Source organism: Neovison vison, chromosome 1 (genome assembly GCF_020171115.1).
Source record: "Neovison vison isolate M4711 chromosome 1, ASM_NN_V1, whole genome shotgun sequence".
Lineage (NCBI taxonomy): Eukaryota > Metazoa > Chordata > Mammalia > Carnivora > Mustelidae > Neogale > Neogale vison.
In genome coordinates, this window is record NC_058091.1 from 12,397,757 (window position 1) to 12,412,981 (window position 15,225).

The 15,225-nt window shown below is 39.2% G+C and overlaps 1 protein-coding gene across 6 annotated transcripts in view; it reads right to left on the minus strand.

The window, feature by feature from the left end:
• The window catches only part of SCAF8 (SR-related CTD associated factor 8), a 152,944-nt gene extending 138,461 nt beyond the window's left edge, over positions 1-14,483 (minus strand). For 3 of the 6 annotated variants that reach the window (XM_044243426.1, XM_044243435.1, XM_044243444.1), the window contains exons 1-2: positions 13,946-14,038; positions 7,504-7,566 (exon numbers count right to left, since the gene is read on the minus strand). In XM_044243426.1, coding sequence (XP_044099361.1) covers positions 7,504-7,566; positions 13,946-13,975 — 93 coding nt within the window. In that variant the 5' untranslated portion in view covers positions 13,976-14,038. Of the gene's footprint in view, positions 1-7,503; positions 7,567-13,945; positions 14,304-14,324 lie in introns of those variants that run through there. The other 3 variants (XM_044243473.1, XM_044243464.1, XM_044243454.1) reach the window with 3 other exon arrangements.
• Positions 14,484-15,225: the final 742 nt, after the last annotated feature.

The following is a 15,225-nucleotide window of genomic DNA, read 5'->3' on the forward strand; positions in this document are numbered from 1 at the left end:
GAATATTCCATGCAGAGTTGCTTTTTAAATGTCCTCAAATTCACAAATAAAACAGAAAGTGTCAAAGCTTTATCTTTACACACACACACACACACACACACACACACAAAACGAGGAACATAAATATTCTACAAGGTTTTATCCTAAGCCTGCTTCTCTTCTTTCTCTGTATCATCTCCCTAGACAACTATATCCTATCCTAAATCCTCATCTTTTATCTATTCTCCTTAGGTGCCTATATACCCAGCTGGGTATTTCCCACCTTGATGTTCCATAGACACCAAACCTCAAGATGTACAAAATCACTACTGTATTCAGCAAAACGGTAAAAGTAAGTATCTTTGGGTAGCTGAGATATGGGAACTTTACTTCTTCCATAATAATGAACCTTCCTTATTCCAGGTTATTAAAAATGATCCTACTCCAACCAAGCCACCAAATTATCTAAAGTTTTTAGCTCCTTCAGATTTGCCCACCTTAGTAATTAATACCATACCATCTAATTCACCTCATCACTTAACCAAAGCCCTGGCACCACCCTCAACTTCATATCCAGCTCCCTATTACTAATAAATTTCTCTTGCATTCATCCCTTCTTCTCCCTATTATTACTCTAGCTGAGCCCCTCATCTTCTCTGTGCTAATTTAACTTCCCTTCCCCCAATCTCATCCCCTCATTGCTCTGCCCTGCTCCAAAGATACTACTCATTTTTCTAAAACACAATTTTAAAATCCTTCAGAATCTTTATTCTCTTCTGACTAAAATTGAGGTCTTACATATGGTGTACAAAGGCCTTTTATCAAAAGATCCTTGGCCAATTCTCCATCATTCCTCCCAATCCCATCCCCTTCCCAAAGTTACCATTTCCTCTAAATGATCTTTACTCTCTGGTTCACGTAACATCTCCCTCCCCATTCTGTGTTCATCATGATATACATGAAGAGTTTACATATAGTATACACAGGCTATATCACTACTTCTTGTATCATACTATTCATCACCCTACCTTCTAACTCTTTGTAGTAAAACATTCCCATCCCTATTAAGAGTATGAGGTATCTAATTAACACGGGTAACCACTCTGCAGAATACAATGCCTGATAGATGGCAAATATGCACAAATAAAGCTCAAACAACCAGCAACTACTTCCCAGCAGCATTCTTTTCAACCACTAGTTGCTATTACATGAAAACCTTCAGGGGCTATCATTACATTCTAGGAACTGGAAAATTGTAATTAAAATTGAGTAAGTTATCTAACAATCCTGAAAGACTAGCAAAATAAAGGAAGCCCTCCCAGAATTATCGGGAATCTTTAACTATTACTGCTCTAAAAGGCCTAAAACGTCTTAATCCTCTGGTTTTGTAAATGAATAAAAGCACTGATTGGTGAATGCAGGCCTCTGGCCAACTCCTTTAAAATGTCAATACCCTTTAGTTAAGTTGGTTACAACCCTCATTCTTACAATTGCCACCAAAGCAGAGATAGGCCTCTAAAAAAAGTTGTGAGTTCTCTGACAGAATAGAGACAAGAATCTGGGAAACTCTGCTCATTAAGAGCAAGTTTCTATATAAATAAAAACCACTCTTCTTGGGTGTAAAAAAATTCAAAGATGTTAATCCTTACAAAAGCAGTTAGTCGTATCTCAATAAATTTTTTTTTAAAAGGCACTTACTGGTTTATTAAAAGCTTGTAGAAAAACTACTCATAGAAGTCCTTTCTGCAACAAACATAATAAAAACTCATTCTGATGATTTTTATTCAATATTTAGCCAGGGACATTACTGAATAAAAATCAAAATAGATAACCTGTATACAGTTCTGAAGCTTTTATTAAATAAACAGTAGACCTATCAGGAGACATTCCCCCCCCCCCCGCTTTTTTTTTTTTAAGATTTTATCCATTTATTTGACAGAAAGACAGCACACATGCAAAAGCAAAGGGAGCTGCAGGCAGAGGGAGAGGGAGAAGCAGGCTTTCTCCACCCCCCACCAACCCCGAAAAGGTAACCCATTGCAGGGCTTGATCCCAGAACCTTGGGATCATGACCTGAACTGAAGGCAAGACACATAACCAACTGAGCCACCCAGGTGCCCCAACTTTTTCCCTGTTTCAGGAAAACTACATTAAGAACTGCTTTCACCACAGTCCTCCACTTTGTGGAGAGTATTTTAAGAATCACTCTCCTTCTATTATTCATTAAAGCCTTAAAGAAGAGACTAGCTCAATCACTGTTATGTATCCGAATAACATTTTTTAAAGATTCTGTAACATACATGTATTTTCCACCAAATTAAGTCTAGGTTCTCTGTCCCAATTAATGAAGTTTAACTTGTCATCATCTAGTGAGTTAGTTGAAAGCATCATGATTAAGAATTATTTTCAAATAAAAATCACACTTGACAAAAAAGAGATGGGAAGCAATGAGTCAAACTTTTTAAAATTTGCCCCTTTGCTGCATTTTTTTCCAAGTCTTTAAGAAAACATTTGTTTTGCAATAACATGAAAACAATTTTTAACAGTTAAAATGTCACTAAATGAGGAAAAACAAGAAATATGAACTTCCCATACACATCCATACTCAAAAATTGAATGTAAACTCCATGAGAGCAGAGGTTGTTTTTCGGTGGGATTGTATTTTCTTTTGGAATCTGTTTTGTACAGTTAAATCTCTAGAGCCTACAATAGTGTCTATACTTGATGCTCAAAATTTTGAATGAATTATTTTCACTAAGGCAGGTTTTAAATTGTTTGTTTTGGACATTCAGGTAAGCTTATTATAAAGTCTATAAGGAATAGCTTTCCTTGCTCAATTATAATTTTGACTTATAAGCAGCATGTTATTAATCAAATTCTCAGGTTTCAAAGTTTGCAGCAGGAGCCAGCAAAAAATGGCCCATGGCCTATTTTCATAAGCTCTCAAGCCAAGAACATTTTTTATATTTTAAAAGAACTGTGAAAGGCCAACAAGAATATGTGAAAGAGACCTTAAGTGGCTAACAAAACCTATATTCACTATCTGGTCCTCTACAGAAACAGATTACTGCCCCCTGTGAATGGAGATCCCATTCACAAGAGAATAAAAGTTTTGCACACTTCCTTTCACCTATGAATTGAATATACACTATTAGAAACAGATCTTTCACCTAAAACCCTCTCTATAGCTAAATTTCTGAATTCTGGCTTGTTATCAGATTTGAGGAATGTTAAGAAAAAAATTTAACTATAGCATAAGTGGTTATCAATGCTGAAACTAATAAAAAGGGAAGATTAAAGTTACATTATGTTTAACGTTTTACATAACAAAAATGGATGAAGAAAAAAACAAAATGGAATAGACAGAAAAAAACCCCGAATCTAATTATATTTCAAAGAAATAGCAGAACTACATTGAGGGGGGAAAAACTCACCAAGCCATGTTTGAACACAGCGTTTTGACTATACACTATCAGGTCAAAAAAACAAAAAACCTATAAACAGATACTAAATTCTAGTTAACAGGTTTGTTTTCAGAGACATCGGACTTAGCAATTCCAAAACTACTTTTTGCGTGTTTTAGGTTTGAGCAAGTAATATGCAAACATACTGTCGATAACAGAAACTAGTTTTCTCACTATCATAGAAAGGAATTACATACAGAATTGGAAAGAGGAAAGGCTAGAACGAAACCTACAGTTGTTGGAATGGAATTGGGAGACATCACAGCAAACCCATGGTTTTTAAGACTGGCAGACAGTTAAACAAAAATTTACATGTATATATATATATATGTATACATATATAAATTCTAGTTCAATCCATTAATAAATATCCACAAGAAGAAACCAGATCAGAGCTCCCTGGAAAAATGATTGATTCCAAGGCTAGGATGGGAATGTCTTACCACGTAAGTAAGAGAACTCAAAAGATAAAGAGCACATATCAAAAGGACACAAAAGACAGCCTGAAGTAGCTCTGACTGGTCAAAATGGAGACAATCTGCATCAAAAACCTCCAATGAATAAAAAAGAATTCATGACTTCATACTGGTATGAATACATACATACATAAACAGGAAGAAGGAAAAGGTCTTACAGAATGCCAATAAGTGACAGACAAAGAACATCACCTTTTGGCAATCATCCTAGTACTGATTCAGGCAAGAACTAAATGGATACTTAAACTGGCAAAAGTCTGATAAGCAACAAGGTATGTGCTTAGTTTCAAAATACCTCCCCGAATTATACTTGTTACAAAGGGAAAAGTAGTACTTTACAGTGGTGAAACCTTGCAAAAAATAGTTAACATCCCGGGATGCCTGGGTGGCTCAGTTGGTTGCACAACTGCCTTCGGCTCAGGTCATGATCTCGGAGTCCCGGGATCGAGTCCCACATCGGGATCCCAGCTCCACGGGGAGTCTGCTTCTCTCTCTGCCCTTCTCCTCACTCATGCTCTCTCTCCCTGTCTCTCTCTCAAATAAATAAATAAAATCTTTAAAAAAAAAAAAGTTAACATCCCTACTAATGGGATTAATAGACATCATGTGCATCCTGGGAACACAGTATCACTTCTGGAGTATTCCTGCCAAAAACACATAACCTGAATCTAATCATGAAGCAACAGAAGACAAATCCATACTGAAAGAATTCTAAAAATAACTGACCTATTATCATTAAACATAATCAAAGGTCATAAAAGGTAAAGAAAGAATTATAACCAACTATTTCAGATTAAAGGATACTAAAGAGACAAGAATGAATGTGAGATGTGATGTAGGATTTACTCTATTAAGGACATTAATGACATAATTAACGAAATCTGAATAAGATCTGCAGACAATTGCATTATACCAATGTTAATTTCCTCAATGTTAATTTCCTGATTTTGATCACTATGTGTAACTATGTATCCTGATTTTGACCATAACTATGTATAAGAGTATCACTGTAGAAAAGTCATTTAAAAGTAAAAAATAAAAGGCATCATGAATGTATTTCCCATTATAATGCCAGAAAAAGTTTTCATGTGTTCATGTTTAGGTGGAGTGAACAAGCAAAAAACCAAAAGTGGTTAATCAACAGAATTAGGTAGAGAAATCAGGATGAAGCATACATAAAATTCTTTATCATTCTCCTAACCTTTATAAATCTGAAGTTTTAAAGTTCAAAGGTGTGAAAAAATAAAGCTGATTTATAATTAAGACACTCTGCCAGTAAAAAGGACTGTGAAAAATGAGTGATAGTTCTCCTTTACACAGAAGGGTAAGGAAAACCACCAGAGGCTGAGACCTGGGGTCCCTTTGAGTCTCAACTCTAATACTTAAAAGTAGAATTTTATTGGTAAAATCATAGTGGCGGCCTGTTTTCTAGTCAGTAAAGAGAGGGTAGCACCTATCCTACTTTTATCACAAGCTTATCCTAAAATTCTACCGAAACATGATGAGTGGGGAAAAGAGGGTCAGAACATAAAACACTGTATTATAAAGTGACTCACTTTAAACAGTGTTTGGTATTTCAAAAATATAAGCCAGACATTTTTCATCACAGAAAGCTATTACAGAAAGTAGACATTCACTGTATGTTTTAGTTTATAAAAATTTTAACTTATTCAACATTTTTTTACTTCAAATATTTCAATAAATTCAAATACCCCATCTATTTTTTTACTGTAAAATTTAATAGTGTAAGAATCTTACTAAATTTTAAAAAGCCATTAACTAGGGCTTGGTCAACTTATTTTTTATTTTTTTAATTAAAATATAACTGACAGAGCATTGTATCAGTTTCAGGTGTACCAATAAACCTTTTAGGTGCTGTGACCCAGTATAAAAAGATCATTAAACCATTTCCCAAATTCTACACACTAATATAAGATACATGATCCAAAGTGTTTCATCTTTCACTCACAAACTACTCAAATTAGCCCTCAGGAGTCAGATCAAATTTAAAAAGTGTTTATAAGAAAGAGACCAAATTTTATCATATACGTAAGCAAAAGTTCATCTTAAAAATAAAAATATTTATATTCTTTCAAATTCATAAGGCGGTCACCACTTAAGAAAAGCTTTTATTAAAATCATTTGCACCTGGAGACTAATTAGTATCTCACTGACAAAAGGAAACATTCTTAAAGTTGTTACCTTTTAGCAACAGTTATGATTCCAAAACAAATAGTATTTTTTTTTTTCACACAGGACAAAAAATTTGGTTTAAAGTACAACTTAATGTAGCTCATCTTATTTTGCCATATTTGAAAACAGAAGATCCCATTCTTGTTTAAATAAGTCTACTTGCTCAATCTCTATTTTGGGTAGTAGAGAGCTTCCAGACTCTAAGGCAAAATGCTGAGAGAAGAGCAGGCAGAACTGCGCCCGTAGAGAAGGGCTGCAAGCAGCCCAAACCCCAGCAAAGCAACTCCAGTCAGTAATGCCCGCACAGCCTCGCAGCAAGGTCACTCCCTGCACACAAAGCTGATAAAGTGAAAGAAAAAAAAAGATTACAAGAGCATTAGCTCCAAGAGAGTATGCCTCCTTCTTGTCTTGTTTCCCACTGCATACCAGCAGAAAGAAAAATGCCTGGTATATGGTAAGCACTGCAGTATTGGTTAAATGAATAAAGAAATGAATGAAAGAATGAAATCCTAGGTCTTTCAAATCAACCTATATAAATTATAGTGAGTTGCAGAAGTATTTTAAAAACAAATTTGGCATACAGTAACTTCATAGCCATAACTACCTTTAAAAAACATTAATATCTTTTATTTCCCATTCTGACTAAATGTAGTGATGTCAAAGTTACTAAGGTAATTCCTGACCCACAGCAGACACCAGAATGCATTTACATTTCCTTCCCTGAGTTTCAAATATGGTGTATCAGAAATTCTTGTAAAGCAGATTTAGAAGACCAAATAAATGCATAAAATTAAAATCAAAGCACAAATGTTATCATTTACCATTAAACTTGAGATAGCATTAACTCAGATTTAAAAATTACAGGCTATAGAAACAGTTCTCATCGGCATTTATTTCTCGTAACAGTAGCACTATCAAAATCTGCTCCTCTATAATTAGAAAACCAAAAATCTGATTTAGTCTTTTTTTGTTTCTCCATCCCTACAGCATATCTGTCAATGATCTGTCATCTTATAGTTTGAAGAACTTCCTCAAAATATAAGATGTATTTTCTTTCCAACCAGAAATAGGCTTGCAATTTATTCACGTTAAATAGTGATGTTATATTCCTTCCACAACAGAGGAAAATTATGTGGAGCAGAACACAAGTAAATGCAACAAGAGTAGACTAACGTTCACTATTAAGCACAGTAACTTTTGGTTAACCTATTTTTTATGAAGAAATTCAACTATTCCCTACATGTTCTCTTTAAGATTACTAATATATTCGAAGTGACAAACTTTAGTCTGCTTCCCAATTACTATCCATATAATCAAGACATCATTTCACTACCAGTTTAAGCCTATTATTTTCCAAAGGGCCTGCCTTATGTGCGTTATAATCATCTTACTATGCTTCTTGTGTCCATGCTGCTGGAAAAGCAGTCTGTACAAGCAGGAGTAGAGGCACAATCCTGAGAGAGAGGAGTAGAGAAAGATGTTGAGAAAACAAAACCAGATAAAATGAGCTCACTCAAGTTCGGGAGCTCAGCCAGTGTTCAAGGTCAAGGTTGATTACTTTCTCTCATACCATTCTGAGTTAGAAGTTGTCCAATAACAGGAAAACTGGCCCTAGAAAGAGATATCTGAAATTCCATGTACAAGTAGTTATATCATCACTAATTCTAAGCCAACTACACTTCTAAAACAAGAAGTAATCATAAAATATGACTATTTAGGAAACTGGGGAATACAGATGTCCCCTAAATGTCAATCAAAATTACTCAATGCTAGCCTAGAATAAAATGATAGAGCTATTTCAGTCTTGCCAAAAATTTTTTTGTATTTATCGTGAATAAGACTATAACACTCTCAAAGCAGAGTCTAAAAAATCATTATCATCAATCTCAACTATCCTTATTTTCTAAATTTTTAAAACACTGTAAGAAAAAAAACCATAACTTTCGGTTTTAAACTGAAAAATCGTAAATAAAAAAAATCTGAGAATAGCATAATTATAAAATGCAGCTTAGGATGGATTTAATCTAACTGGAACCTTTAAATGCAATACTTCCCTCCCAACTCTCCCTCCTTAGTAAGTGAAAATTACAAAAAGATCAGAGTTTTGATTTTAAAATTTTCACCTGATCTCCTAGACTCCTATAGTGCCATAAAATGACCTTCAAAAAAAAAAAAATCATCATATGTACTAAGTCCTCCCCAAAATTAATTTTATATTTAATCAAAGAATCTTCTAATAGGGAACCTAAATATAAACTAAAGTCAATCATCTTCTTTACATAGAGGAAGCAAATGTCCAGATATGTTAACTACTTTGGTCCAAGTCATTCAATCCCAAGTACAGCATCCATTTATTCTTCAAGAAATCTTTGGGGCGCCTGGGTGGCTCACTGGGTTAAGCCTCTGCCTTCAGCTCAGGTCATGATCCCAGGGTCCTGGGATCAAGCCCCACATGGAGCCCCACATCAGACTCTCTGCTCAGCAGGGAGCCTGCTTCCCCCTCTGCCTACTTGTAATTTCTGTCAAATAAATAAATAAAATCTTTTTTTTAAAAAAAGAAATCTTTATTTGACTCGTATATATATGAAGGTACTGAGGATATAAAGCAATGAAAATATATAGTCACTATCCTCATGAAACTAACAGTCTGGTGGGAAAGACTATTACTCTACTACCTCCAGTAATCACTAGAAAAGAAAGCACAACTTTTTTTTAAGACCATGTAATGGGAACTAAATTGGTGATTCTAAACCAAGGTCTATTTTGTTCCCCACAGGACATCTGACAGTCTGAAGACATTTCTGGTTGTCAAAACAGTGGCACTTTGTGGGTAGAGGCCAGGATTACTGCTAAACATCATACAATGCACAGGACAGCTCCTCACTGCAAACAATTATCCAGACCAAAATATCAATAGTACTGAGGTTGAGAAATTCTCACCTTAATCACTGGCACAGGGAGGGGTTAGTGAAGGGTTCCTTCCTTTACAACACTAAGTATGTTTTATCTTTAAGGGAGTTTCACAAGGTAGAAACAAAAAAAGATAGTTTGATGGATACAATTAACCAAAACACCCACGAGAAAGTTAAAACAGGAAAGACTAAGGAAAGGTAAAGGAGACAGATTCCCTGATGGGTAAAAATGAAACTAACAAACAAACAAAAAAATGCAATGTTTTATAGCTGCTTCACATAAAATCCCTTTCTTGAACCAGAAACAAAAGGAAAACATACAAATAAAAAACAAATTTCACAGACTTTTATTATGCCCTCTACCTTTTCTATTGTTCACCATCCCATGTCTACTACAAGATACTTTCAGGAAGATTATAAAAAGCCCTGTAGCTAGACAAATATACACTCTGGAAATAAAAGTGGAGACAGAGTAAAGAAGAGATGGGATTTCACTTTTGACGTGAGGCAAGACATGGGAGGAAAATATCCCGGGTGTTAAAGGGACTTTGGAAAGTCTGCATCCTGGAACAGTTTAAAGACTAAGTTATCTGACTAACTGAGAAGTCCTAAGGACAAACCCCCCCCAAAAAACCCCACACACTAAGAATTTAGGCATCCTAAAGATGATAAAAGGTACTAGAATCATCTCAGAATTTATGAACCAAGGTAAATCCAAAATTTAAATTGTGATAATCTTCCTGACACATCTCACACCTACATATCTGATCCTTTAGCTACCTACTCTGCCTTTTCTGAGCAGCAAGAGAAATGGATCATGAAGGGGGAAAAAAAAAAAAAAACATAGTAATGCAACAAGCTATACAAAGAACTTGGGCGGGGGTGGGGAGGGACCTGATCACTAATATTTTATTATCTGATAGTGTTAATTTGTTGAGGTATAGTAATGGTACTGACACTATTTTTTACAGTCCTTAAAAATTAAAAGAATCCAATACACATGTAAAATTCATCTCCTCCAGTTACTTTGCCTAAGCATAACCAATGCATAACAGTCTTCTATTCGCCATGTATTAAGAGTTCATATACTATCAAAGTGCCCCCCCCAATTAAATTTTAATTTTCTAAGGAAAGGGTCATGCATTGCTATTCTTTTCCCTCTTTTTTCAAAAACAAAAACAACACCCTTACCATAATGACCACCATACAGTGGCATTCTTAAGGGCAGAGCACAGATATGCAGCTCACATAATACTGCTGCATTCAGCTGGGGTCCTAAAAACATAATTTAAGCAGACCAATATGAGACCTTTTCACTGAAGTGAGAACATAACAAGGATATGCCACCATCTTAAAGCAGCAACAACTATGGCACTTGTAATGATAATAATTATTTTTAGAGTTAACTGCTCAGGTCAAGCATAGACTCTTAGGGAGTCTTATATTCCAATTTGGACAAATCTTCTTTCATCATTTCAGAACTGACATTATTACCCATGGGATTAACTCATCACAATGATGATGCTTAACGGTAAATTATGGCTTTCTCACAAAACTAGCACAGTGGACACTTAAATATCAATTCTCAGACCTCAATCTCATTGAACTCATGGTAAGAGGAATTTATCACATAAAGGATCCTCTGACAATGACTTTGAATACAGGGAAGGAAAGGCCACAGTCATCTTTGAGATTATGATCGGTGGGAGTGGGGCAGCTGCATATGTTGACCAGGACTCATAAATATCCTACATAAGGTCATGGATTTTCAGACCGAAACTCATCTGCACTTTGCAAATTAAAAATCTATATTCTTAACTTAGGGTGCCTGGCTGGCTCAGTTGGTAGAGCATGCAACTCCCGATCCGTTGGGTGTTAAGATAATTTTAAAATAAAATCTTAAAAAATAACAGCTATAACCTTAACACTAATATCTCTGGCATGTTCCTATTTTCAAACCAATGCTAGAAGCAGGGATGGTCTTTAAAAACCTGAGAATTAGCAAGCCATAAAACCTAAGCATTTCTTTCATTATTTTAAACAGGCCTTTAAAAGCCAAATTCTAAGTAAACATTCTAATTGTTCCTAATATTATAACTCAAAGTTCCTTTATTTTTGCACTTTGCAATACATGATTTAATGGAAAATAATCATTACTGAATTATTCCCTATTATACGCTTACTTGCAACAACATCTGTATATCAGCAAGCATTACATTCACAGAAACTATATTCAAAATCAGGAAAAAAAATTATGTATTTTATGTTTAAAACAAAAAGTATATTCTTCTGAATCTTCTTTCCCCAACTCTGTGATTATATTGCTACTTTTTTTTTAAGGTTTTATTTATTTATTTGACAGACACAGATCACAAGTAGGCAGAGAGAGGGGCGGAGAGAGAGGAGGAAGCAGGCTCCCTGCTGAGAAGAGAGCCCCATGCAGGGCTTGATCCCAGGACCCTGGGATCATGACCTGAGTCAAGGGCAGAGGCTTTAACCCACTGAGCCATCCAGGCGCCCCATATATTGCTACTATTATTAAGCTAATTCCACATTCAAACATGATGAAGTTTGAGCATGTTAATAAATAAAGGAGTTAAAAGATTTTCTAAGTTCTCTGAAATCCATAGGGAGAAAGAAGAGAGCGCTACAGACACTAAAATGGGACTGCTACTGCCGATCTCAAATTCCTGTAAAGGTCAGATGTGAAAAGAGGTGAAATATCTACCTAGCCATGTAGATGTTACGCCCCCTATTCTTAATGGAAATACTAAAAGGAAAACCAATATATCATTTCTACTCCACTGTGCTCTATTGTGACAACCACAGTGTAGTAACACCTTTTTCCTATCCACCACATGGGAGATCCTATTCAGAATTTCATGGTGGGAGTTGGGGTGTGTGTGCTGGGATTGAGGGAGGATACATATTAGGAACCGCCTAGACAAACAGGAGAGACAATTAAAAGGTGTGGGGTGGGGCGCCTGGGTGGCTCAGTGGTTTAGAGCCTCTGCCTTCGGCTCAGGTCATGATCCCAGGGTTCTGGGATGGAGCCTCATGTCAGGCTCTCTGCTCAGCGGGGAGCCTGCATCCTTCTCTCTCTCTCTCTCTCTCTCTGCCGGCCTCTCTGCCTACTTGTGTGATCTCTGTCCAATAAATAAGCAAAAATCTAAAAAAAAAAAAAAAAAGAAAGTGTGGGGTAGGAGCACCTGGCTATCTCATTAGGAAGAGCAACTGATCTCCAGGTCATGAGTTCCAGGCCCACGGTGGGTACAGAGATTACTAAAAAAATAAACAAATTTTTAAAAAACAGGGGGTGGGGGGGTGTAAAATCAAAGAACTGCAATGGAAATAAGAGAAAGAATTTTTATTATACAAAATTTTTGAAAGTTTAACATTCTATAGTGCTGTACCACTACATGTAGTAAATAAAAGGCTACAGAGAGCTGCTTTCTTTCCTGCAGTTGCAAAACTATTAACAATAAACTGGAACATACAGTACTGTTAAAAATGTTTTCTTCTAGAATTTAAGCACCATCAAGTATTGCTGGGAGAACCATACTTTCTAATTATCAGCTACAAATTCATAAATAAAATGAAAAAGATTCCCAAGTCTATTGCACTATATATCAAGAAGGGGTTAAAAAAGAGAAAGAAAATCCAGTATCAGAAAAGAAAACCTTTTACAAAGTGTTTGCTTTCATGTAACTGTGTCACTACTATGTACTCTAATATGAGTCCAACTCGTATGAGTATTACCTAACTTTTAGCCCTCTGCTAAGCTTCCCAAATGTCAATTCTTTAAAAAAAAGAAAAGAAGAAATAAAAGAAACAAAATTGTGAAACAGCTTCTAAAAGTATTGTCCTGTTCGGATCATCACAGCAGTATGTCTGGTATTTTAAGAGGTGAGTATTTAAGATTTTGTTAATCATACTATCGAATACAGTAAGAGCACGTCACACCAAAAGTTCATAAAATTGCGACTTTAGTTAATACCACATTAATAATTTTTTTTCCCAAGGCATACAGATAAAGATAATTCTGGTTGTGTAGACAGGTACTTGTTATGTTTAATGTCTGCACTACGGTCTACTTAAGTCAGAGTTTTAGAAAAATTAACATACTTTATCAAAACCTGTCTCCTTTCAGACTAGGAAATTCAATTAAGTAGTGAAAACTGGGCACCTGCTTCTTTTCTAGCGTTAGATTTTACATATGAATGAGCCCGTGGGAAATGCTTCCCCAGCATCTTCCCCACTGGAAGCACAGACCCCTTTCCCTACCATTCGTGTCTTTATGTCCTGATGATGAGAGAAGGGTGAAGTAAGGTATAATAAACCGCAGAAAAACCTTGCCTCCCACTCAGCCATTCTCTTAGCATTAGGTCCCTAGCTGGCACGTTACCTAGCCAACAGTGTCTCAAATACAAACAGTACGTACAACGTGACCACAGATCATCGCCCCTGTAGGTTCCCCTCCTTTCTACCCCCATCGGCCCCTGCCTCATTAAGGACCAAGGAGAGGTCTGTGCGGTGATGTCCGGCGAGCAGTTAAAATCCCGCAGGCCCAGGAAAGAGGTGGGCGGGCCAGGCCTCGGCGGAACTGACCCCCAGAGACCTGCCAGGAGCCTCCGGGGGGAGGGCCCAAAGGGGCCTTCCCTCCAAACCCTCAGCCACTCAACAGGGCGCTGGAGACACCGGAACCTCCCTCCGCCCCGGGGCGGCCCTCCCCCAGTCCTCCCCTCGGACCCGGGGGAGGGGCGCGGGGCAGAGAAACACCCCTCCCCCTCCCCCCGACACAGCTAGGCCGCCTCTCGCCCCACCCTGGGAAACCCTGCAGGCCCGCACCCACCCTGCTCGCGCGGGCCTCAGGCCGGGTGGGAGACGTGGGTAGGAGGGGAGGCTAGACTGCAATACCAACCTCGCTATTGAAGGTTTTCACAGCCTCCATGTTGTCGGTGCGGAGGCCCCGAGCCCGGCGGCGGAAGAGGCGGCGGCCACTGCACTGGGTGGGGAGAGCGAGACGGGGGCGGCGGCACGGCCGCGAGGAGGGGCGCCGGCGGGAGACCCGGCCGCTGCGACCCGGGACGGGAGTGGAAGGGCAAGCACTGGCGGGGAAGGACTCCCTCAGGGACAGCGAGGCCCCGGCATGGCCGCTAGGGCGGGCGGAGCGCCGGTCTGGGGAACACAGGCGCTGCCGGGGCGGGTCGGCAGCGGGCGGGGGAGGGGCTGGGCCGCGGCGCCTTCTCTTCTCCGCCCCGCTCGGTCTCGGTCCTCCGCCCTCTAGCCCCGTACCCTACACTCTCCACCCCCTCCTTCTTCTTCCTTGGTCAGACTCCTGTTTCACCTCCCCGCCGCTCGGGCCGCAGGAACCAGCAGCGCACAGCGAAGACGGAGGAGGAAGCGCTGGCAGCAGCGGCTGCGGCATCCAATATGGCGGACGCTAGTCGGGCCGCGCAGCTCGGAGATCCGCGGCGCCGGCCAGCGCGCCCCCTGGTGACTGGACCGCGCGGGCCCGCGCGGAAACCATCGAGCGAGTGCGGGCCAGAGCGTCGCCGCCCGGAGGTCCCACTCCGCTCGGCCCGGGGCAGCCCGCGCCTCGCCCCCTCCCCGCGCCTTGCAGACGCGGGAGCGAGCGCTGCGGCCGCGTGGAGCGCTGCGGCCCGCCCTTGAAAGCCCCTCCAAAGCGTTACTCTGAGGAATGCCTAAGTGTCCCCGTAAGGCGACAAGTTTGGGATATAATGCCCACGTTTCCGTTGTTTCCAAGTACATGGGTCCCTTCACGTGAGCTGTTGCGTCCAGTTGCCTTTCAGAACTTCGCTGGACAGTGGCCTCAAGGTTAACAAGCCGAAAGAAAAGTTCCTAGTCATTCATCTCTTTAGGAACGATGTGTCCATGCATGTTAATAGCGTCTGGAGGTGATGTGAGAAACAAAAGCTTCGGATCCGGGTGGGGGCAGGGGGACGGGGAAGCACGCACACAGCCAGCCAGCAGCTCGGAGCAGGAAATGCACGCGGCAGAAAATCCGGGGGGACTGGGGCGCAGACAATGAGTGCACTTGTCTGTGCGGCGGGAATGGAGCCCCAGGCGCACAAGATTTGGATAGGTGCAAGGGAACTCAGGTTTAATGGAAGATGAATTATTCCAGAGGAATTTTGCCCTGGGTTGTTGAGAGTTAAGACGGTGAATACAGTATTCCTA